This window comes from Furipterus horrens, unplaced genomic scaffold (assembly GCF_987537825.1).
Source record: "Furipterus horrens unplaced genomic scaffold, mFurHor1.1.pri manual_scaffold_9, whole genome shotgun sequence".
Taxonomy (NCBI): Eukaryota; Metazoa; Chordata; class Mammalia; order Chiroptera; family Furipteridae; genus Furipterus; species Furipterus horrens.
Window position 1 is genome coordinate 90,733,475 of NW_028327179.1, and position 24,706 is coordinate 90,758,180.

General features: G+C 36.6%; 1 protein-coding gene across 1 annotated transcript; it reads left to right on the plus strand.

The window, feature by feature from the left end:
* The first annotated feature begins 739 nt into the window (after positions 1-739).
* Positions 740-24,690, plus strand: AGBL3 (AGBL carboxypeptidase 3). The gene is given in 13 exon segments (XM_090286905.1): positions 740-799; positions 1,734-1,794; positions 4,649-4,834; positions 7,380-7,487; positions 11,845-11,983; positions 13,447-14,226; positions 17,154-17,316; positions 18,699-18,825; positions 20,320-20,420; positions 20,647-20,759; positions 21,506-21,572; positions 24,434-24,520; positions 24,625-24,690. Coding segments are annotated over 13 exon segments (2,058 nt in total).
* Positions 24,691-24,706: the final 16 nt, after the last annotated feature.

Here is a 24,706-nt window from a genome sequence, read left to right on the forward strand (position 1 = left end):
GTCTTTTGTAAAGAGGAGCATAAACAAATAGACTGGGAACTGGTAAATTATTTGGTCTCAAAAATAATAGAATCTTTCTATTATTTCATTGTCTTAGTAATACACACTTGTGAGGATACTTGCATTGGAGGGATAATCATCACCAATACAACCTTCTGAGGGCTACTGAGATTTCAGTAGAACAAATATAATTGAATATTAGGACAGAGACGGTATCTACGGAATGTTAATCAAAATACAAAAAGTCCGTTGTAGGCATTTGAACTGTTGGTCCATTGAAAAATAAGCAGAAAATAGATTTCCTCTATTGTTACATTTCACTGCCTGAATAAGTAGCTATAATTTTTTTTAATTCATGATCTTTTTAATGCCTCAGATTTATTCTGAACTTGCTATTGCTCTCTGGTATTTAATTGTAAATATAGGGTGTAAAAGATTTGGTTGTGTACCCTGTAAGTTCTTTCTCAATTAAATTATTTATTTGATTTGTCTTTTATTGTGATTTGGTCTCTCATATAAATGAAAATTTTTTTCAAATCTTTGAAATTGAAAGTTTATTTAGCTGTGTCCTAATAACTTAATTTTCAAAAGAAGCTTGTTGTCAATTGAATACATCTTGGATATCACTTAATGTAATAAACACTTTACATTGAAAAATAAAACTGTCAGTAAGTTCCTTAGAAATTGTTTTACAGCCTACTTACATAATAAAAGAAATCTCCAGCCAAATACCGAAGAGATGTCGGAAGATTCAGAAGAGGAAGACTATTCGGACAGAACAATCAGTGAAGAGGAATCAGTATGTTTTCCTCAGCTTTTTCTGACTTAATTTGAGATAAAACTTGTGTTATATAGATTCCCATTGAAAGTATTATAAAACCAATTGAATGTAAGAATCAATCAGATATTTAAATCACATGTCATTGAAGTTGGGAAATAATTTGATTGGAAACCAAGATATTACTGTGTGCAGTTTTCCCCATCTAGAAAGGAACCTTTATCGATAGTATTTGTCTGAAAAAAAAATTAGGTAAGATTCTCCTGAGTTATATTAAAAAGTGTGTATTAAGTCATTATTAGGTCTTTTAATATTTCCTGTCCACTTCTCATACGTACTGATTCTACTGAGTTCATAATATGTGTCATATACTGAAACCGCCTATGTTTTAAACCTGTATAGCTCCATATAATAGGTTTAATGTGGCTCTGATGTAACAAGGCGCATAGAGGAAGAAAACGGAGTGGGGCAAAATGCAGTGTTTAAAAATATTTTGTCTGGTTCTAGTAATATTTGTGAGATATTTTCTTCACACTTTAGTATATAAGTTATCATGTGTGTCAGTTAAAGTTCCAAAAATGATGTATAACCCTTTAAGTCCATGCCTTTCTGTGTTTCTTTTCTTTCTTGTTCTTTTTGTTGTTGTTAATTTTTATTAATTTAAATTGTTTTGCCAAGTTTACCAAGAATCTTTACATTTTATTTCTTCCCTCTATCATTAATATGACTTTACCCTATGGAAAAAAAAGGAACGGAAGATGAGCACTTTAAGGTTTCAGGATATTTGAAGTGTTGGGTGCTTTGAGACCAGTAGCCCAAAATAATTCTTTAATTTTTGTCATTAAATATGAAACACGTGCACTTTATTCTGAGTGCAAACTAGATGTAAAAAATTTCTTAATTTGGAAACTGTTGGTCTTTAAAAGAGAACTACTTTGAAACTCTCTTGTTTTAGGATGAGGATACCTTCATGAAATTTGTAAGTGAAGATCTCCACCAGTGTGCACTTTTAACAGGTTTGAATTTATCCACATATTTTCCATACCTATATGTCTTCATGGTATCACCGTAAGTGGATGAAAAATAACAGAATGAGGAAACTAGAAAAAAGTCAGATTGAATAATGTAGGTGTAAGAACGGAATCACTCAGAAAGCCATCAAGACGCAGCAAGCAGGGAAAAGGAGTTTATTGGGGAAATTAACAGGCAGGGAGGGAGCTGTGCCGTGAGTCGAACTCCTAGGGAAGGAGCGGGTTGTTTTATAGGGGGAAGAGAAAAGGAACTATTGAATTTAGTCCTCACCTGCTTATCTCCCAGCTGCAAGCAGGACGGGCCAATCAAGGCCAAACGGGAAACTCCCAGGCAGCTGCAGTCGGGCTGGGGGAGCGGGGAGGGCATGGGAACTGAGGCTGTCAGTAGGAAATTATTATTCTGTATGGATAAGGAGAGAGAAATGTATTCACTTTTGTAAGAACCTTTTGGAGTTAGAACTTTTGAGGTTAGTTTTAGGTAAACCCGATATTTAATGAAATGGTCAATACTTTATAACAAGGACTTTACATAAGAATTTACCTTGATAGTTTCTTAAATAACAAACGCTTTAAATGCATTTAGTGTTATAATGAATACAGTCTTTTGGAACTGCATCTTTATTTAAATGAAGTATGCCTGTATAAAGAGTTTTCTTAAAGTTGTTCATTTGCCAATTACATGTATATGTGGGCATCTTGATGTATACATGATTTTTTTAAATTTATACATTTACAGTTGTACTTTCAAATACACTAAAATATTTCTTCTAAATATTCACATATCTATCATAGATATTTTGAAATTGAAGATAAGACCTTTAATTATTTTTTATTGTTTTGTCTTTTTCACTGCCATCCTAAAGCAAATCTTCACTTTCGAAATAACCAATATTTTCAGTTCGATGTTTATCCTTCTAAAATTTTTTCTTTGCATTTGTACACATAACTATACCCATACTCATAGAAAACTATTGTAGTACTATTTTGTGGACTTCCTGTTGCCCCTTTTTTTCTTTTTAAAACGTTTTCAGTCTGTTGGGAAAAAGGAGGTAACTCATTGTTTTAACTAACGACATTTCCTTGATTGCTAAAGAAACTGAGAATTGTTTCATGTGCTTGTCTGTTTATATGCCCTGTGTTATGGCTCCCTTGTAGTAATCCTTTGTTAACTTTGTCTACATTGCTTTCATTGTTTGAAGTTATTTTGATGTTGTTTATCATTATTCATTTGTGGCTCTTTATTTTTATATCTGTTTAAGTTACAAAAGCCCCTACTTCAAGATCATCAATATAATTATCAAAATTTTCTTTAAATACTTTTATATACTTGTTTGAATTTTGGTAGTTAATTTCTCTATCATTTTCATTTACAAATAGTATAAGGTATGTATCTAATTTTATTTCCTAAATTATAAACTGTTGCCTTGCCATTTTTGAGTCATACTGTAAGTTAGACAAAGTGTGGTCTATTCATGTAATGGGACACTAGATACTTAATGACTGTCTGTTGAACAAATGGATCATATAACAATCTTGAGAAGTAGCAATGGAAGGTAACATTTCTTATTTACAAGTAGTAAGATTTATGTTCAAAGGGGCTGCATCGGCCAACCAACCATAACCATGTAGAAACAAAGTGATAGAATAGAACTCAGTTTGTCTGACTCCTAGTCGAATTGCTATGTCTGCTATTATATGAAAATAGCCTAGAACTAAATCTAGGCAAAAAGCCACATTTCAAAAGTGGAAGAGCAAGAGGAGTCAGTGGTCAAATGCAACCAAGAATGTGAAAGGTAGAAAACCAGGAAGCGTAGCATCATGAAAGACAAGGGAAATGGGCTTAAGGAAGGGTGATTATCAGCATCAAGTTGATGGCCCAGTTATCCCGTTGAAAGAGACAGAGCCACTGCACTGCCTACTTGGGACAACCCCATTGTGTTCTATGTGTTCTTAGGGTTGTGTCAACACAGTAGCCCTAGAATGAGAATTATTCCAGTAGGGGGTGAGGAAATATGCTCAGTGGGTATACATAACCTATTAGGCACATAGTTACCTCAGTGTGATCTTAGAGAGGAAGGAGTGCAGGATGGGTGGCAGGGGGCAGGGGTGAAGAGAGAGAAAAACATTGATTTGTTGTTCCACTCTATTTATTCACTCATTGGTTCATTCCTGTATGTGCCCTGATTGGGGATCAAACCCGCAACCTTAGCACATCTGAATGATGCTTTAACCAACTGAGTTAACCAGCCAGAGCTCAGTATGATTAAGTTTAAGAAGACTCAATAGTAAACAGTTTGCTATAAAAGCTGCAAGAGCTCTGGCTGGTGTGCTCAGTGAATTGAGTGCCAGCCTGCTAACCAAAGGGGCACTGGTTCGATTCCCAGTCAGGGTACATGCCTGGGTTGCATGCCAGGTCCCCAGTTGGGGGCATGTGAGAGGCAACCACACACTGATGTTTCTCTCCCTCTCTTTCTCCCTCCCTTCCCCCCTCTCTCTGAAAATAAATAAATGAAATCTTTAAACAATAATAAATTTAAAAAAATAAAAGCTGCAAGAAACAAATGCAATTCCTATCCAAATCCAAAATTCTTTTGGAGCAGCAGTGACAATTTAAGATAAGTTAATAGTATTTGAGACCAACAACTGTTTTTTTAGCTATTGTAAAGATCAGTAGTTACAAAGTTTCATTACTACTTTTATTTTTAAAGTGCCATGAATTATGAAATAATTATATTCACAAATTAATGGTGTTGGAGGGAAAAAAGGAATACATAAAAAAATTATAGGAATTGGAATTTTGCTACTTAACACGCATGACTGTGTTTGAATCTTTTTCCAGCTGACTCCATTAGCTACTCCTTTTCCCCCCGGACCACACAGATACTGCTGGAATATCAGCTAGGGAGATGGGTGCCACGTCTCCGTGAACCACGCGATTTATATGGTGTCTCGTCCTCTGGTCCTCTGAGCCCAACACAGTGGCCGTACCTCTGTGAGGTCATTCATGAAAAAGTCCAGCATATTGGTATGTTCTTAGCAGTTTGGGGGATTCAAGCACACTAGTAAACTTACTTTGCCAACCTTGATTGTAATGAGAAGACTCCTGGTGTTAGAATAGTCATTCCAACAGAAATATAACATGAGCCATACAGGGGTGGGCAAAAGTAGGTTTACAGTTCTCTTATGGAAAACAATACAATAATTAGTAACATAATAATAAACTCTGTGCTTCATGTATTCACAATCATAAACCTACTTCTGCCAACTCCATATATATAAAATTTAACAGTTTCTCGTATCCACCTTTAAAAAAGGTAAAAAGAAACCAGTGAAATTGATTTCAAAATATTATTTATTTAACTATAATATATTCAAAAAAATTTACATTCTTTTTTATACAAAGTCTTTGAAAACAGGTGTGTATTCATACTTATATTTCAATTCAATTTCCATTTGTTCACATCCTTGCCAACATTTTTCTTTCTTTCTTTTTTTTAATAATAAGTATCCTAATAGGTATGAGATGATATCTCACTGTGGTGTTGATTTACATTTCACTGTAGATCAGTGATGTTGACAATGTAACCCCTATCAAAATCCCAATGACATTTTTTTACAGAAATAGAAAAACAACTGTAAAATTCAGATGGAAACTCAAAAGGCTACAAATAGCCAAATTAACCCTGGAAAAAAAAAGAACAAAGCTGAGGCATCACAGTTTCTGCTTTCAAAATACATCACACAGCTACAGTAATCAAAATAGTATAGTACTAAAAAAAGAGAGAAAAAAATGGTATAGTACTGGCATAAAGACAGACATACCTAGCAGTCAACAGAATGGAGAGTCCAGAAATAAATCCATGTATATATGTTCAACTGATCTTTGCTAACAGTGCTGAGAACACACAATGGGGAAAGGATAGTCTCTTCAGCAAATGTTGAGAAAATTGAATATTCACATGCAAAAGAATGAAATTGGACCCTTGTCTTACACCATACAAAAACATCAAGTCGTGAAAAGATATTCAAGATCTTTATTTACCAGGGAAATGATGCAAATTAATAATACAATGAAATACCACTTAACACTTACTATGATAAATAGAATCAAAATCAGATAACAGATGTTGATGAAAATGTAGACAAATCGGAATCCTCATACACTGATGGTGGAATATAAAATCATGCCACCTCTTTGGAAAAGTTTGGCACTTTTTCAGAAAATTAAACAGTTAGATAAGAGTACTATGCTAAGCTGTAAACTTGACCCTATTGTACAGATTCTTTCTCTAGTTCTAATACTAGAGTTTTGTATTTCTTATTATAAGGACTCTTTACTATTAAATAATTAAAGAAGAACATAAACAGATTAATGAAGTCTCTTATTTCTTTAACTGGGATGACTGGCTGTCACATAACTTTTGATGATATACATACACTGAGGCAAATAGCTAAAATTCCCCAAATTTCGGAATAGTGCTACGTTGTCAGATCATGAATAATTTTGATTTGGGTCAATTAAGGTTTTCAACTAACAAGAGATCACTTTTTAGTTATAACTACCTTTATTGTTTATTATCAGTTTATTTGGTTATGTGTTGTCCAGTTACCTGACAATGTGCAGTGTTGCCTATTTGCGTCAATATTTTAATCTGTGCTTCCTCTGTAGCTAGACTTGATCCCTACTAAGTATGCAAAATATACTGAGGTTGCTAAATAGTTGTATACATAATCCCCAAAGTGTTTTTTCAGTAATACTTATTACCACCAAATTTTTTTTTCTTACTGTTCTGATGACTGTATTTGGGATCACAGAGGCTGGTTCCCTCTGTAGGAATATATTTGTTACCAGGGCCAAGCACAGTTTGACACCATAAGCCAATAATAAAAGAGAAGTAGGATAATGAGTCACCATCAGATTCTTGTTTCACTAAAACATTGGAACAACTAGGGTAGTGGGGCTGTGAAGTCATTTTTTTTCCAGTCAAAAAGATCGTTGTCTGAAATAGATCACACATTTAAACATGGTTCAGACAACTTTTAGGAAACTTGGTCCTAAAAATAATGAAGAGGAAAGCTGCTATAGCTAACGATGAAGGTGGAGGTCCAAGGACAGCCTTTCTTTGCAGAGACAGAAGACACTTGAGCATGTTTATAAGCTTAGGAGACAACCATTATCAGGCAAGATGCTGAAGATGCAGGGAAAGGAAGAATAAAAGGTGGAGCAAGATTTCCAAAGATGGGTCAGACAGATACCAAATGTCCAAGAAAAACAGAAACTTTAGTATAAAATCTATAATGACACAAAATAGTCATGAGCTGCTCACTATAATAATGGAGAACAAGGTGCAAGTGAAACATTATGGATTTTGTTACAGTGTGATAATGTTCATTTATTACTGCCAATGAATCCTTGGTCAAATCTAGCCCCACACAAAACTTTAAATTTTAGCCAAGATCTACCAATGAACAATTTTAAAATGTCCTATAAAATTTTCCTGTTTTATTTTTGTCATATTCAAGTAATGTTTCTCTCTCTTCTTTTTCTCTCTGTCTCACTCTCTCTACAAATGGGACTCCTCCTTATTCTGAGCCGATGTATGTTCCAACAGGTCTAGAGAGGGAACCTCTTTATCCAAACTCTGAGGAAAATAGAGTGGTTTATCTAGCTGAAGATGGTGGGTACATGACGAAACATGTTACTATAAAATGTGATTTGGTACCTGGGTTAATTTCTTAGTTATATGAGTATTTGTTTTGCTGTTTATAGTGGAAATTGCGTATTACCAGGGAATCCCTGTCCCCACAAAGATGTTTGGTGACAAATTGATCCAAATGTTGATTTAGTGCTAATTATATTCTTGAAGGTGTACTTCAGTTTATGCAAAATTACTTTAAAATAAAACATCATCCCTGGTCAGGTGGCTCAGTTGGCTGGAGCATCATCCCATGCACCAAAAGGTTGCAGGTTCAATCCCCAGTCAGGGCACATACCTGGGTTATGGGTTCAGTCCCCAGTCAGGGCATGTACAGGAGGCAACCAATGGCTGTTTCTCTCTCACATCAATGTTTCTCACCTTCTCTTTCTCCCTCTTTAAAAATAAATATACGAAATTTCTTTAAAAATTGAAATAATTGAGGTAAGTCAGCCAGGGTCTTGTCAGGAATTGGATGGCATACTTGGAATAATTTTTAAAGTTCAATGAAAATATAAAAGGGTGAACAGAGTTAAAGGAGACTAACAAGGGATTGCGAAGGAACATAAGACTGTCAACAGATCAGAACCATTATGTACCTTAGGCCTGAAAGGGTAAAACGACAGATAGTTTTTAGACCTGTAGCTGTAGGAGAGAGAAGTCCCCAAACAACTAGATATATAGAATTTTGATTGACCCTTTTTTTAAAGATGTGTTTTTTTAAAGATTTTGTTCCAGTGTCTTGTGACATTTGTTGTCTTTAATAAAAAGGCAGCCATAGTTTTTATCATCGTTCCTTATACTGTATATGATGTGTCTTTTTCTTTCTGGCTCTTTTCAGGAAATCTGTGCTTTGCCTAAATTTGGTTATCTTTATATCTTTATTCTGTTTGGAGTTTGCTTCTTATTGGATTATAGATGAAAAGACTTCACCCCCCATCTGAGATATTTCCAACAATTATTTCTTCACATATTTTCCCATCGTATTCTTTCTCTCTGTCCTTAGGAATTCCAATTACATATATGCTGGATTTCTAGTTATGTCCCACATGTCACTGAATTTTTGTTAATTTTTGTCCTCTGTCCCTGAGTTTTTAGTTCTTAAGTTCATAGAGTCTTTCTTCTGCAAACCTCAAAGTTTCTTTTAAGCATATCTAGTAAATCTTTTATTTCAGTAATTGTATTTTTTATTTCTAGAATTTCCATTTGGTTCTTTTTCATAGTTTCCAATTTTTTTAGATTAATCTGTTTGTTCATTATCTCTATCTTTTCCTTTAAGTCTTTTAACATATATTCAAAATCTTCTGTAAATTCTATCTGACTTATCTTGGGGTCTGTTGACTCTGTGTGTGTGTGTGTGTGTGTGTGTGTGTTTCCATATGGATCACATTTTCCTGATCCATGCTTCTCCTCATTGCCTCATAATTTTTTAGTCATATGCAGAACATTGTGAAAGATATGCTGTTAGAGTCTGTATCATATTCTATTTTTTTAATTATTAGGATTTTTAAATTGTTTTTCTACTACAATTGTCCCATTTTTCCCCCATTGCTCCCCCCTACCCCACCCATCCCCCCTCCCACATTCAATCCCCACCCTATTGCCCATGTTCATGGGTCATTCATACTAGTTCCTTGACTAGACCCTTCCCCTTCTTTCCCTCCTTTTCCCCTGCCCCACTCTCCCCATGGTCACTGTCAGTCTGTTCCTTGTTTCCATGCCTCTGGTTCTATGTTGCTCATTCGTTTGTGTTGTTCATTAGTTTCCTGTATTAGGTGAGATCGTATGGTATTTGTCTTACACTGACTGTAAGTTCTATCCATGTTGTTGCGAAAGGTAGGAGTTCCTTCTTTCTTTCTGCTGCATAGTCGTCATCGTCATCGTCGTCGGCAGCCGTCCGTCTCGAGAGACGATGGTGTAGCTTCTTAAGAGTCTATCTGCACCGCCGAGAATGGCTGTGCAGTCCGACTCGGGAGTGACACGGTATCTGTCTCCTCCCGTGTTGAATCGACATCTTGCGATGATGCTGGAATGTCCTCTCCAGTGGAGCTGAAGCTACAGAGCCTGGGCAGGGTGATATGGAGGGTCTGCTGTTGCCCATGCAGCAGACCCCCCTCTCTTCGCAGCTGAAGGGTCCAAGGGAAAGACGGAGTCAATACAGCTTGGCTTCAGGTGCGCCGCAGGAGTTGCCGGTGTTGACTACAACGTCAAACCGCCTTAGGGACTCCGGCTCCGGATTTTCTGTCAGGGTTTACTCCCTTAGCCTTTCCCCTGAAGAGGTATGCCGCAAGGCAGCGGAGGTTTTTTGGAGTCAGAGTTTTCCTTCTCTGATGTGCCCTGACTGGAAGATCGAACCAGCGACACTTAGCTCGCAGGCCGACGCTCAATCCACTGAGCCAAACCAGCCAGGGGATCTCTAACAATAAGTAAGTAAATAAATAAAATCTTTAGAAAAATGTCTTACTGAGTTTCAGAAGAGGAAGTGGAAGTCATGATACAGAAGTGAGCCTTAGTATATTTAAAATGCATTCCTGACGAAAAATGTCTAAGAAACCGATCACAACATACCCTTAATGGTCAATACTGGCTGAGACAACTATGGGTTGAAGTACTTTATCTGTCCGTCAAATTTCCCACGACGAGGTTTGAGTGACTGCTGCATAGTATCCATTATGTAAATGTACCACAGATTTTTGATCCACTCATCTACAGATGGGCACTTAGGCTGTTTCCAACACCTGACTATTGTAAATAGAGCTGGTATGACCATAGTGGTGCATAGGTTCTTTTGAATTGATGTTTCAGGATTCCTCAGGTATAATCCTAGCAGTGGAATTGCTGGACCAAAAGACAGTTCCATTTTTAGTTTTTTGAGGGAATTCCAAACTGTTTTCCATAGTGGCTGCACCAGTCTGCACTCCCACCAGCAATGCACCAGGGTTCCCATTTCTCCGCATCCTCACCAGCACTTCTTGTTTGTTGATTTGTTGATGACGGCCATTCTGACTGGTGTGAGATGGTTTCTCATTGTGGTTCTAATTTGCATCTCCCTGATGGCTAGTAATGTTGACCATTTTTTCATATGCCTATGGGCCCTCTTATGTCCTCCTTCGAGAAGTATTTGTTCAGGTTCTTTGCCATATTCTTTTTAAAACTTAAGTTGAATTTTGTTTTGTTAGGGAGCTAAGTTGCTGATAGATAATTTTGTTTCAGACTTGATTTTATTTTTTTCATAGGGCACATTTATTTTCATTTTGTCTTTAGTAATAGATCATGGCCCTCACTCTTAGATGTGGTTCTTATGCCTTCCTGGAGTCACAATCAAAAGTCTGTGGTGCTTAATGAAATCTTTCCGCTCTGGATAGGTTGAAATTCCAATATATTATAGAACTGTCTATTCTCTAGTATCTCATCCCCAGAGTAACACTCTCTCCTATCTTGCTTAGTCTTACCCTGTGCTTGTGCAGCGAAGCCCTCAGCAAAGAACTGGGGAAACAGCATGCAAGCTGTTGAGGCCCTTTCTCTATGTAGCTTTCTTCCCTCTGGTGTCCTGCCTCACAGATTTCAGCAGCCCCGAGGAACAATCTTGCCTCCTCAGCCCAGAGGGACTGTTACACTATTCTTTTTTTTTTTTTTTCTTTTCTTTTAATCCTCACCCAAGGACATGTTTATTGATATTAGAGAGAGAGGAAGGGAGAGAGAGCAACATCAATGTGAGAGAGAAACATCAATTGGTGGCCTCCTGTATGCAACCCAAACAGGGATCAAACCCACAACCTAGGTATGTGTCCTGAGCAGAATCGAACCCACAACCTTTCAGTGTAAGGGATGATGCTCCAGCCAACTGAGCCACCCTGCCAGGGCCTGTTATACTATTCTTCGGTGCCACCTTCCGAAGATGTAATCAGAAAGTACTCATGGAAGAAAACCAGGGTTAAACACAGGGCTTGCTTCATGTGTTTACCTTCTTTCAAGAATTTGATATAGTTCTGGTCTGTGTTGTCCAATATATGAAAAAAAGCTAGCTCATATTTTTTTCCAATTTTATAGTCATTTATAGTGAAAGGTCACGTTAGGAACCAATTATTTCATAATAACCATAAGTGGAATGAGTATTTTTAATGTGAACAATATATGAATATATTATAGGCATTGCTTTGCTAGTCTAAGTACTCTTAGATTTTCTTACTTAAACATAAATCTATATGTTAGTATCAAATTACTTTGCAAATTAAAATTCTTAGTGATACCTCACTTGTACTATAGCTCCAAGCTCTAAGCAGAATAGCCTATGCTTTAGACATGGCTTGATATCTTTACGACCTATTTCTCTCATCAGCTTACAAAGAACCCTGTTTTGTGTATACCCGAATTGGGGGCAACCGAAAACCCTTGAAGCAGCCTGTGGATAGTTGTGACAACACATTGATGTTTGAAGCAAGGTTTGAGAGTGGGAATCTACAGAAGGTAGTCAAAGTGTAGGTTTTAATTACGTTTATCTGAGGAGCTAGGCCATCAACTATTTATTATTTTCTGTGCTTGGTACACTGAAGTTTTAGTATCCATCACTGAACTGTATCTAATTCCTTGAAGTACAGATGCTAATTAGAGATTATCCTGGGGGTTGGTGTGAAAGGTTCAAATAATTTTTGAGATCTATCAATTAAAGTTAAGCATGTTTCTGTACTGTGCATTTTCAGTGTGACAGTATGAATTGTCTCTCTCTTGCGCACACACACACACAAACACACTACTTTTCAAAGTTTTTAACAGAATACTTCTTGGGATGAGTATTCCGTAAAATATGCTTAGGAACATGTATGCTATCCAAGGGCATTTTAAAAAACAATTCTATTACGGCCCTGATGGTATGGCTCAGCTGATTAGGCGTCGTTCCACAAAGTGAAAGGCCATTGGTTTGATTCCTAATTTCCCAGTCAGGGCACATACCTGGTCGCGGTTTTGGTCCCCAGTCAGGGAGCCTATGAGAGATAACCGATCGATGTTTCTCTCTCACATCCATGTTACTCTCCTTCTCTGTCTCCCTCGCTTCCTCTCTCTCTAAAAATAAATAAGTAGAATTTCAAAACATCTATTATGAAAATGTTTTAACATGCATTATACTTAAGTACAGAGGATAATGAAGTTCTACATTAACTATCAAGTACCGATCCCCTAGATTCAATAGCTATCGAGGTTTTGCGCATTCTTTCCACCTATTTCTCGGTCACTGTTTATAACTACACAACACACACACTAAGTGCATGGTGCTGATGACTAGAAAGTTATTTGGTAAACAAAAAGTCACAACTAACCAGGTAATTTTTAATATATGTATGTATTATAAGTAATATAGAGAAAAATTATTTTTGCCTTTATTTAAGTATTTTTAATGACTAAACATGGGGGTACAAATAGTGATCAAGTACAGTCCTCAAAGTGTTTAAAATTTTGTAATCTGTGTGGTCATATTAATTTATATATGTTTTTAACTGTTCTCAGTGATAGTTATTTCAGATCCCTAGAGTTAGAATCTAATAGAAAACAGAAGTATATATCTGAAATAAAAAAAAGAAACATTGGGCTGTAATTCAGTTTCAGGAACTCGTTATTTCTTTTATAGGAAACATAAATAGAGTGAAAATATAGGTTTTTAAAAAAAATCAAATGCGCATTTTTTACGTGTCCTCTTGAATATTAATAAAAAGACTTGAGAGTTAGCATGGAAGAAGTTTGACATCCAATAAAAGAGAAAATTTCAAACTCTTAACCTTTTGCAATTACTTGCTAGTTGGGATACTGCCTAAATAAACATTTTTCTCCCCAAAATATTCTTTCTGTGAATAGGTAAAAATAAAATAATTTTCCTTATTTATTTAAAACTGAATGTCATTTTTTGCATTTTTATGTGCTTTTCTTTTCTTCCTTTTCTATGTACCAGGGCAGAATATGAATACCAGTTGACTCTGCGCCCTGACCTCTTCACGAATAAACACACCCAGTGGTACTATTTCCAAGTCACTAATACCCAAGCAGGGATAGTCTACAGATTCACTATTATCAATTTCACCAAGCCGGCTAGTCTTTACAGTCAGAGAATGCACCCACTGTTCTGTTCTGAAAAGGAGGCCAAGGCTCATAATATTGGCTGGCAGAGAATCGGAGACCAAATCAAGTATTATAGAAACAACCCTGGGCAAGATGGGCACCATCATTTCTCCCTTACGTGGACATTTCAATTTCCCCACGACAAAGATACCTGCTACTTTGCTCACTGCTATCCATACACTTATACCCACCTGCAAGAATACCTTTCTAGCATCAATAATGACCCAGTAAGGTTCAAGTTTTGTAAAATACGTGTCTTGTGCCACACGATTGCGAGGAATATGGTGTATGTGTTGACCATCACAGGCCCCTCAAAGCATACTGACTCAAGACAGCACAAGGCCGTGATTTTGACTGCAAGGGTACATCCAGGAGAAACCAGCAGCTCTTGGATCATGAAAGGCTTCCTAGACTTTATTTTAGGCAGCTCATGTGATGCACAGTTGCTTTGGGACACGTTCATCTTCAAGGTGGTACCCATGCTAAGTCCTGATGGTGTGATCGTAGGAAATTACCGGTGTTCCTTAGCTGGACAGGATTTAAACCGTAACTATACTTCTCTCCTAAAGAAATTATTCCCTTCTGTTTGGTATACCCGGAACATGATCTACAGGTAAAATAGGCCTCAAATTACCTCTCTGCTTGTTTGGTAAACTTGGTAGTAAGAATTTTGGTTCCACAATCCCACTCATGTTATTCTAGATTTTCTTTAGCTAGATTAACTACAGCAACTTAATTTTCCCCCATTCTTCCTAACTCGGCTTCTATACTCTGGATTCACTAGCCTTTTATTAAATAATGATATCGACCCTGGAACATTTTAATGACTTCATGAAACTCATAGCTAAATTTGCATATCCCAAATTTGATTTCCTTGCTAAAGCTAATGGTAACACTGATGTTTACCTTAGGATCCTTGAATCCCTTATGTGTGAAAATTAATTACATCTTACAGAGCCTTCTGGCTCTGTGTTCATCATACACTGCTCTATGATGAGTCTTTGGATTAACAGCTTACATAGTTACTAAAAACTTTCATAAGTAATAGCCTTATTTTTCCCTATAAAAAAATGAACAGCTTTAAAACTTCCAAAATAATCCAGAACAGTGAAATGTACATAATATTTAAAATTTTCATTGAATGACTAGGTTAAGTGTGTGGAGCTTGAGCTAAACATATCAGATGGGAATCCTACTATATCATTTGCTAACTGTGTGACCTTAAGCAATTTTAAAACAAATCTAAGCCTCAGTTTTATCATCTATAAAATGTGAATAATAATGCTTACCTCATAGATGGGAGGATTACATGAAATTATTGTTACTTTGTTATTAAAGTACCCAGAATAGAATCTGGAACACTGAAAGCCTTAAATGTATTCAGTATTTCCTCAAATATAAAAAAGAAAAAAGTTGTTAAAGAATATGAGAAATAGAGTATATTTTTGTATAGGATATTAGAATATCTTATCTTATCTATAAGAAAATATTGAAACTGTTTCTAAAGTGATTTAAGTTAAAGTAAGATGAGAAACCCTTAGTTCCTGTTTTACTTCACAAGTAGTAACAATTCTTTGGGAATTAATTACTCAGAAGTAGAGCTTTCCTTTGACTCAAAAGAAACCAAAAGACCATTAAAATTTGGGAACTGTTGGTTTAAAAATGTACAACGTACTTCATGTCTTGTGCCACGCGATTGTGATCATCAATCAGTTTGGGGGAGGGGCTTAGTTTTTATTACTTTAGTATTTATTAAATGCCTAAGTTATACAAGCTAAGGATTATGCTCATTAAGGAGCTAATGTGATGTTCTTGTTTTATAATCTAGTTTTCTAGAAATTTGAAATGGTCATTCAGTGACTTTATGTCAATCTGAAGTTATCAATTGGAATTTATTGGGTACCAAATGAGAAAAGGACAATAAATTAATACATGTAGCAGGCTTCAATATGAAATTTTACCGTAGTTTGAAGGAATATTATTTCTAATCAAAGCTAAAATCAAACCTTTGATTTTAGGTTTTAATCTTTTTGTTATAAAAGAATTGTAGTTCACCAGATAAGTTTCACTTTCCACAGTTTGCTTCCCATAGTCAGCCGCAGTCTGAAAGTATTAGATGGAAAAAGTCCAGAAATAAACGATTCATACGTTTTAAACTGCACGCCATTCTGAGTAGCATGATGTAATCTTGCCTTGTACCATCTGGGACGCGAATTACTCCTTTGTCCAGCGTATCCACGCTGTATCTATCTATTACCTGCTGTTAGTCACTTAGCAGCCGTCTCATTGTCAGATGGACTGTCGTGGTACTGCAGCGCTTGTGGCTGTCACCCTTATTTTGCTTAAGAATGGCTCCAAAGTGCCACAGTAGTGATCCTAGCAATTCACATCCACCAAAGAGAATCCATCAGGGGTATGTATGTCCAGGAAAAAACAGGGTATATGCCAGGTTTGGTACTGTCGGAGGTTTCAGGCATCCACTGGGCTCTTAGAATATATCCCCTGTGATAAGGGGATACATTTCATATTACTAAGAAACATTGCTCACATTTTGGTATTTATCCTTCCAGATATAAAATCACATATGAAATTTTGATATTTAAGTAATATAATAATATTATATAAAGTTTAGAAACATGAAAAAATGGCAAAAATGTCCATAATTCTACCACCTTAGCATCACTTTTTTGCCTTTTGAAAGCCATCATCAATCAGTTTGGGGGGAGGGGCTTATTTTTTATTACTTTAATATTTATTGAATGCCTAAGTTACACAAGCTAAGGATTATGCTCTTAAGAATGTGTAATAAATTCCTTAAATTATTTATTATAAATTTATCAGAAAAAAAGTCAATTCAAGCTTTGGTACCATTTTTCTTAAAATGATATTCACTCACCACATTAATAAAGGGTTAAATATTCATTGACTTTAGCACCAAGTCATAAGGCACTCAACTTTTAACAAATATTTTGGGTATAGCATTGTTCTAGATGATTTGAAGCATTCCTTATCCTTAACAAAGTTAAATATCAAAAGTACAGAAACTTTCCTATGCAAGTGCCAAGTAAATGGTACCAATATTAAGTGCTACAGGAGTTAAAAAAAAAAATCTACGTGTTTGAGTGGTTAGAGAGGAAATGAGACATGAGGGATGTCAGTCTTGAGGGGTGAGGAAAGAAGGTATCCCAGTCAGAAGGAATGCACACGAGAGCTAATGGAGGAAGAAGTGAACTGTTCCCATATACAACAGAAAGCCGGAATATATACCAGATCCTATTGGAGAAAGTGTTGGGAGTAGGGTAAATTTTATCCTTTTAATGAAAGGCATCTGTATTTTAAATATGGCTAATAGGAAATTATAGCAGGCATCTTTTAAATCCTATATTAATAATAATATACAGTAGGATAAAAGGAAAAATTGAAAGCTAATGTATAATAAATTTTATTTATTTGCATATTAGACTTGTAAATCTGTAGTTATACCATAAAAGGAAAATACAAAAGTAAAATTTAGTAACTTACTCTTTTTCTTCTTGGTAGATTGATGGAGAAACGAGAGGTCATTTTATATTGTGACCTTCATGGCCACAGTAGGAAAGAGAACATCTTCATGTATGGCTGTGGTGGCAGTGATCGATGTAAAGCATTATGCCTACAGCAACGAATCTTTCCCCTTATGCTGAGCAAAAATTGTCCAGATAAAGTAAGCACTTCTTAAGATTTTAACTTTTTCTTTACTAAATGTTGCCCACATGAGACAGAATAGATAGTCTTATTTAGTATACTAATTTTTTACTTAGTTATTTTGCCTGATTTTACAATTGACAGTAAGAAAGCAACTATGTGGAATGTTTAGTGACCAATAAATTGAAATATGAAGAAGGAAGTGCCCATTATCCTGCCCCCATTCTTAACGATTATTTTTAAAAAACCTGAGTGTTTTCCTCCTAAGGTCAAGGACAAGACAAGAATATTCACTCTTACCCCTTCAGTTCATCTTTTTCCTGGAGGTTCTAACAAGTGCAATAAGGCAAGAAAACAAAATAAAAGGTAGACAGATTGGAAAAGAAGAAGTACAATAATAAAGATGACATGATTGCCTTCATAGGAAATCCAAAGCAATCCACAAAAATCCCTCCTAAAACTAATAAGTGAGTTTAGCAATGTCATGGGATTCAAGGTCAGCCCACAAAAAACAACTTAATTTCTGTAAACTCACAATGAACAAATGGAAACTAAAATTAAAAACAATACCATTTACTGTAGCTCCAAAATAAATGAAATACTTGTGACTGCAAAGGGATAGCATAAAGGAGTTTTTTTAGAAGTGATGGGATTGTTCTTATCCTGATTATGGTACTGGTTACACAAATTACACATGTGTTAAAGTTCATAGAATGGAACACAAAAAATTTCAGATTTATTATATGTTAATTTTAAAATAAAATGGCAAAAACGATAAATACTGAAGTCATAACAATCTATCAGACAGCTTTCAAATGCTCTTTCATAGGAAAACACAGCATCTTTGTTCTATTCTGAAAATCTGTAACATTCATAAACATGTTTAGACTTTTTGACATATAAGATCTTATCCCAACAGTATTAAGAATTACTCAACTGGTTTTGAGTGTATATGTAATTTATAGATAAAAAGTAAAATTTGTGTCGGCCTGCGAGCCAGGTGTCGCTGGTTCAATTCTCAGTCAGGGCACATGACTAGGTTGCACGTCAGGTCCCCAGTTGGGGGCGTAAGTGAGAGACAACCACAGAGTGATGTTTCTCTCCCTCTCTTTCTCCTTTCCCCCTCTCTAAAAATAAATAAATAAGTAAACAAACTAATTATTTTTTTAAATGTAAAAAAAAAAAAAGTAAAATTTATTCCTAGATTTTAAATCTGTAGTTCTCAGAAATGTAACTATCTCATTTTTAAAATGAGTTCCTTCCATTGGTCAGAAAATAAAAGCAGCTCCTGAAGTTTTAGAGAGTGGTTTTTGCACAACTACTTTTTATTTTCAACCCTACTTCCTAAGAAACACATTGTTATCCTAGAAACAATGGGTCTTGTTCATTTGCTTCTTCCAGTTTTCTTTCTCAGCTTGCAAGTTTAGTGTCCAGAAGAGCAAAGAAGGAACAGGAAGGGTGGTAATGTGGAAAATGGGCCTCAGGGACAGCTTTACCATGGAGGCCGCTTTTTGTGGCTCCACTCTGGGTAAGACCGAGTGTTCTCAGTCGTGGCTCTCGGGCCTTTAAACCATTTTTAAGGTAAGATAGCAGTGTAGTTAGTTTAATCATGAGCACTTTCTTCCCACTTAAGTACATACTGACATCTAATCAACCCTATTAATCGGATGAATAAACCAAGCCCCGCTATATGTACCCCTGTCTCTCCATTTCCCTTTTTTAGGAATAGGAAGTTTTAGCATATAGATAGAATACCTAATTGGTTGTTTCATGAATTAATTCTTAATTGCTCTTCTTTTTAGAATGGGTTCCTACAGATGACTAATGATTTCAAGAAAAGCAGTGCTTATACTTAAAATATCAGGATAGAAATGTTTTTAGTGGGTTTACTATTTGCAAAGACTGGTGTTTTGTTTTTGGTCAATTTATATTTTAATGGAAGTACTTGCTTCCTTGAACTAAAAATGAAAGTGTTCTGTAGTTCCATTTAAGAAATCTTTTAGCCACATCCAGCATATCCTTAGCCTACTTCATATTCGTCGTCGGCAGCCGTCCGTCTCGAGAGACGATGGTGTAGCTTCTTAAGAGTCTATCTGCACCGCCAAGAATGGCTGTGCAGTCCAACTCGGGAGTGACACGGTATCTGTCTCCTCCCGTGTTGAATCGACATCTTGTGATGACGCTGGAGTGTCCTCTCCAGTGAAGCTGAAGCTACAGAGCCTGGGCAGGGTGATATGGAGGGTCTGCTGTTGCCCATGCAGCAGACCCCCCTCTCTTCGCAGCTGAAGGGTCCAAGGGAAAGACTGAGTCAATACAGCTTGGCTTCAGGTGCGCCGCAGGAGTTGCCGGTGTTGACTACAACGTCAAACCGCCTTAGGGACTCCGGCTCCGGATTTTCTGTCGGGGTTTACTCCCTTAGCCTTTCCCCTGAAGAGGTATGCCGCAAGGCAGCAGAGGTTTTTTGGAGTCAGAGTTTTCCTTCTCTGATGTGCCCTGACTGGAAGATCGAACCAGCGACACTTAGCTCGCAGGCCGACGCTCAATCCACTGAGCCAAACCAGCCAGGGTTACTTCATATTAAGATACTTGTTAATTATTAGAAAATGTTTCAACCCAACGGAAAGTGAGATATATACATGTAATTCCTAGCTAATTTTTAAAGCACCTGGAAACTGATATAATATTATTGATAATGAAAACATTAAAATCATTACCCAAGTTTTTTTTAAGTGATTGTTAGGGTGTTTATAACTGGTAACCAAGCATCCCATAACTTTCTTACTGAATTTTCTTCTGCCTCACAGCATGGACTGATCTGTGTTAAGTCACCTTTGGTCCAGGTGGTGGAGGGAGAATAAGGGAAAACAATAAGCTGTTCAAGGATCTGCCCCAGAGAAGAAAATCCAAAGGACAGGATATGTGATCATATCAGATGCTTTGTTTATACTCTTACAGCTTACACCTGTCTGCTAAGGAAGAATTAAGTCATGCTCACAGTTGAATTAACTAACTGATGTTTTAGGTAATAAATGAGGCACTCATTTCAACATAAAAGACTTGGAGTCAATGGGATATCGTTTTTGTGATTCTCTCTTGGACTATTGTGATCCAGACTGAACTAAGGTAAGCAAAGTCCATTTGATAACACATCTGACCCCAGTCTACCAAGTAACATTAACCTGCCCACGGGCCTATGGCAGTTTACGCCTTTTAATATCCTGACAGTGTTCTGGACCTCTTAGTCATTGATGTCCCAGTGGCTATTGTTCCAGGTATCTATAAATATTCAATTAATTTAATTAGAAAATAAAGTTACTTTTATAATAATCTCATTTATCATTTTCCCTAGTATTATCAGTGCCTAAAAGAATTAGAAGAAAAGCAAAAACATATAAATTTGGAAAAAGTCCTTGATGATTCAGATACTTCTCTGGAAGAAATTACATTGGATCTAGAGTCTAGGTAAGGAAAAATGGTGGAAGGAATGTAATTTGGTGTGCTCTTTCACTGGGCTCTTTTTCATATTACTAAGATGTAATTGTCAGTCTTAATTGAAAATCCTGACTGTAGTGGAGGAAAGTTTTTCCCATGCACATTACTTTTTCCAGACCTCATCAAGACTTTATTAACCCATTTAGTCAAGTAATATTAAATGAGCACCTACTATGTACTATATGTGAAAGACAGACTCAAGTTGTTTTTAATGCTGTCATTACCCACAGAGAACTGGCACATTTATAAAGATGCCACATAAATACTCTAAGTTAGTGAATAATAAGTTCTAAATTCGGTGCTAAGGGAATGTTGTTGGAAGAAAGAAGGTACTAATTTTAGTATTGTTTCTATGGAAAAGGAAGAATAAATATTTGATTCTTCCCCTTTAGAAATTCTCAGACTTTGAGTGAGTTCCCCTGTAACCTCCAGGGATGACTAGTAAGTTTATTGGCAGATGGAGAGTATCACTTTGAACTCATGGATTTGTTTCTATTTGTTGTGTTCCCATCAATTTCAGTCATTACTCTTCTAATAGCCTAAGATGCCTAGAACTACCAGGTATCTGTCTGCACCACCTTTGTAAACATTCTTCCCATAACTAGAACTATTTCTACCATTCCAAGAAGACAATAAAGCAAAAGTAACGGTTGAGATTTTAAAATGACACCAAAACAGCCTATAAACTAAGGTAACATTTTATTATTTTTTTGTAGTAGCCGAGGCTCTGACTGTTCAGACTCGAATGACTCCCAGACTTATCTTCTCAAGTTAACTCCTCAGGTATGATTGAAAATTTCTACCTTATGGTATGGGTAGGTATGCTAAATAGGTCCTCTTTTTTATCCGACTATCAGGCAAAAAATGTTCACAGTTGTATAATTATCACAAAGCAATACTTGTGATTTTCTGATTATGTACCATGTCTTTAAATCACAGAATTTTCTAACCTTATGGTTTCTTAACAGCCTTACTTTATAGATGAAACAGTTAATAGCCAGAGGGATTAAACTGTTTCTCAAGAGCCACACCACTTGTAATGGGAGTTGGTAGTATGGCATCCATCGCCTGACTGCTAGTCCAATAGTCATTCAATCATTTATTTAACAGCTATATATGAGCTCCAGCTATACACTCTAGGGATAGAGCAGTAAACAATATAAGGCAAAAATCCTTCCCTTTCATAGCTTATATTCTCGTTGGAGATATAAAAAATAAAGATAAGTAAGTAAAACATATGGCGTGTTAGATGATAAGTACCTATGGAGGAGATGAGAGCCGAGGGGAGGAATCGGGACTTGAGGTGGTGCTACGAACTGAATGTTTGTACCCACTGCCAAATACGGATGTTGAAACCCTAACCCCCAGTGTAATGTGAGCCGGAGGTGACGAAGACAAACTAAGCCAAAGACAGTACTGAGCATGGGGTGCTGCTATAAGAAATGTCCCCAAATGTGGGTGTGGCTTTGGAACTGGGTAATGGGTAGAGGCTGGAAGAGTTTGGAAGTGTGTCTTAGGAAATGGTGATATTGCCGTGAAAGAATTTCAAAGGCGATTCCGGTGCCAATTCAGGAAGAAAAGAGGAGCACTGTAGTGAATACATAAAGGATCAAGTACAGAATGTTGGTAGAAATATGACTGTTAAGGGTGGTTCTGATGGGGTCTCAGACAGAAATGAGGAAAGTGTTATTGGACAACGGAGAAAACGCAATCCTTGTGAGCAGATGGCAGAGAACTTGGCGGAACTCAATTTGTGGTCTCATGTTTTGTGGGGAGTAGCACTTGTGAGTGATTCAGTTGGATATTTAGCTGAGGAGATTTCTAAGCAAAGTGTTGGAGGAGCGGCTTGGTTCCTCCTGACTGCTTATAATAAAATGCAAGAAGAAAGAAATGAATTGAAGAAAGAAGTGTTCGACAAAAAGGATTTAGAAAATTCTCAGCCCGCCCATATGACAAAAAAATGAGAATGTGTGTTCAGAAGAGAACAGTGGGGTGTGGGGGACCAACTGTTTTATAAGGAGATGAGAGTGTGGGTGTGAACCACAGAACTAATCAGCCACCCCAGCAGGAAAATAGCCCATCTGAACCTAGGTGGGCAAAGACAGGACAGAAGGAAGGAGGGCTGTAGACTTCTTGAATTTTGCAGTAGGATACCATAGAGCTATTTTGTGTGAATGTGTGCTGTTCTTTATGACAAGATTTTTTTAAAGGCCCAGAGGTAACTAGGAGATTATCAGGGCCACTACCACCTACGTTTTAACAGGCAGACAGCCTCCAACAGAGGCCATGGACGTAAGGGAGTGGACTTGCAAGGGAGAAGCAGACAGGTGAGCCAGGGTGCTGGGTGAGACCACTTTGAATCAAAAGGAAAGAAAGAATGGGTCACGTTAAAGCAATGAAGTTTCTATCAATACATAGTTACACTGTCCAGTGTCCTTTCATTTCACTGTGCAGGACTTCCTTGAGCATTTCTTGCAAGGCAGGTCTAGAGGTCACGAACACCCTCAGCTTTTGTGTATCTGAGAATGTCTTCATTTCTCTCTAATTTTTGAAAGACAGTTCTGCCAGATGTTTCTCCCTTAAGCACTGTGAATATATTGGCACACTGTCTTCTGGCCTCCAAAGTTTCTGATGAGAAATCTGCTAATGATCTTATCGAGGATTCTCGCATGTAATAATTTGCTTCCCTCTTGTGGCTTTCACGATGCTCTTTTTATCGTTGACTCCAAAAGTTTGATTGTAATGTGTTTTGGTGTGGGTTTTTTATTGCAAATAGATTTTTTTTTTAATTTACATGTAGTAGGTATACAATATTATATTAGTTTCAGGTGTACAACATAATGATTTGACATTCATATCTATATACCTTACAATGTCACCACACAAACCCATCACAGTATTATTGACTGTGCTCCCCTTCACCTTTGTACCTGTCCTCCCAACCCCCTCCCCTCTGGCCACCATCAGTTTGAGCTCTGTTTCTATGAGTCTGTTTTTGTTTTGTTTGCTCATTTGTTCTGTTTTGTTAGATCCCACATATAAGTTAAAGCACATCATATTTGTCTTTGTCTGGTTAACATCATTAAAACAATCATGCTGCTCAAACTAATCTACAATCTCAATACATTTCGTATGAAACTACCAATGTCATTTTTCTCAGAACTAGCACAAATAATCCTAAAAGGTATATGGAATTGGTGTGGTGCTTTTAATTTCATATTATTTGGAGTTCATTGAGTTTCTTGGATGTTTACATACATGTCTTTCTTCAAATTTGGAAAGTTTTCAGCCATTATTTTTTATCTCACTGGCATTTCTAGGTTGCTGGCTCCTCCAGCTCTAAGGCTGGGTATCTGAGGCAAAAACAAACAAACAAACAAAAAAACCCAGGAGACTACTCCAGGTCATGTTGCTCCTCTACTCCCCAGACCCCTCACCAGTTTGCCTTTTTTGTCACATTTTAGAGCCCCCTATATTTATTTTGTGTATAACACCCAATGTTTTTAGTTGTACTTAGTGGGAGGAATAGGAAAAACACTTCATCTTCCTGTAAGTAGAAGTCTCAAGATAATTTTATGCCTGCATATATACCATCCTTGATGGGTTGATTAAATACTGCTTTTAAATATGATTCTTTTACCTAGATAAAAAGCAAGAAAAAACATCTGAAAACAAAGAAGGAAAGAAATTCTACCATAGCCAGCTGTCAACATGCCAGAGAAGATCGAGAGGTAAATATCACTTATCTGGTTGTTAGCAGCTTCTGAAAAAACGATTGCAAAAGAATGGCAAGTTATTTACTCTTAAACTTCTGATACCCTTGTTTTTCCCTCAGGAAAAGTTAATGATTAAAATTTTGCTCATATTATTTACTGTTTATAAAAGCACGAAGGGACCTTGACAGGTGAGAGGTGGGT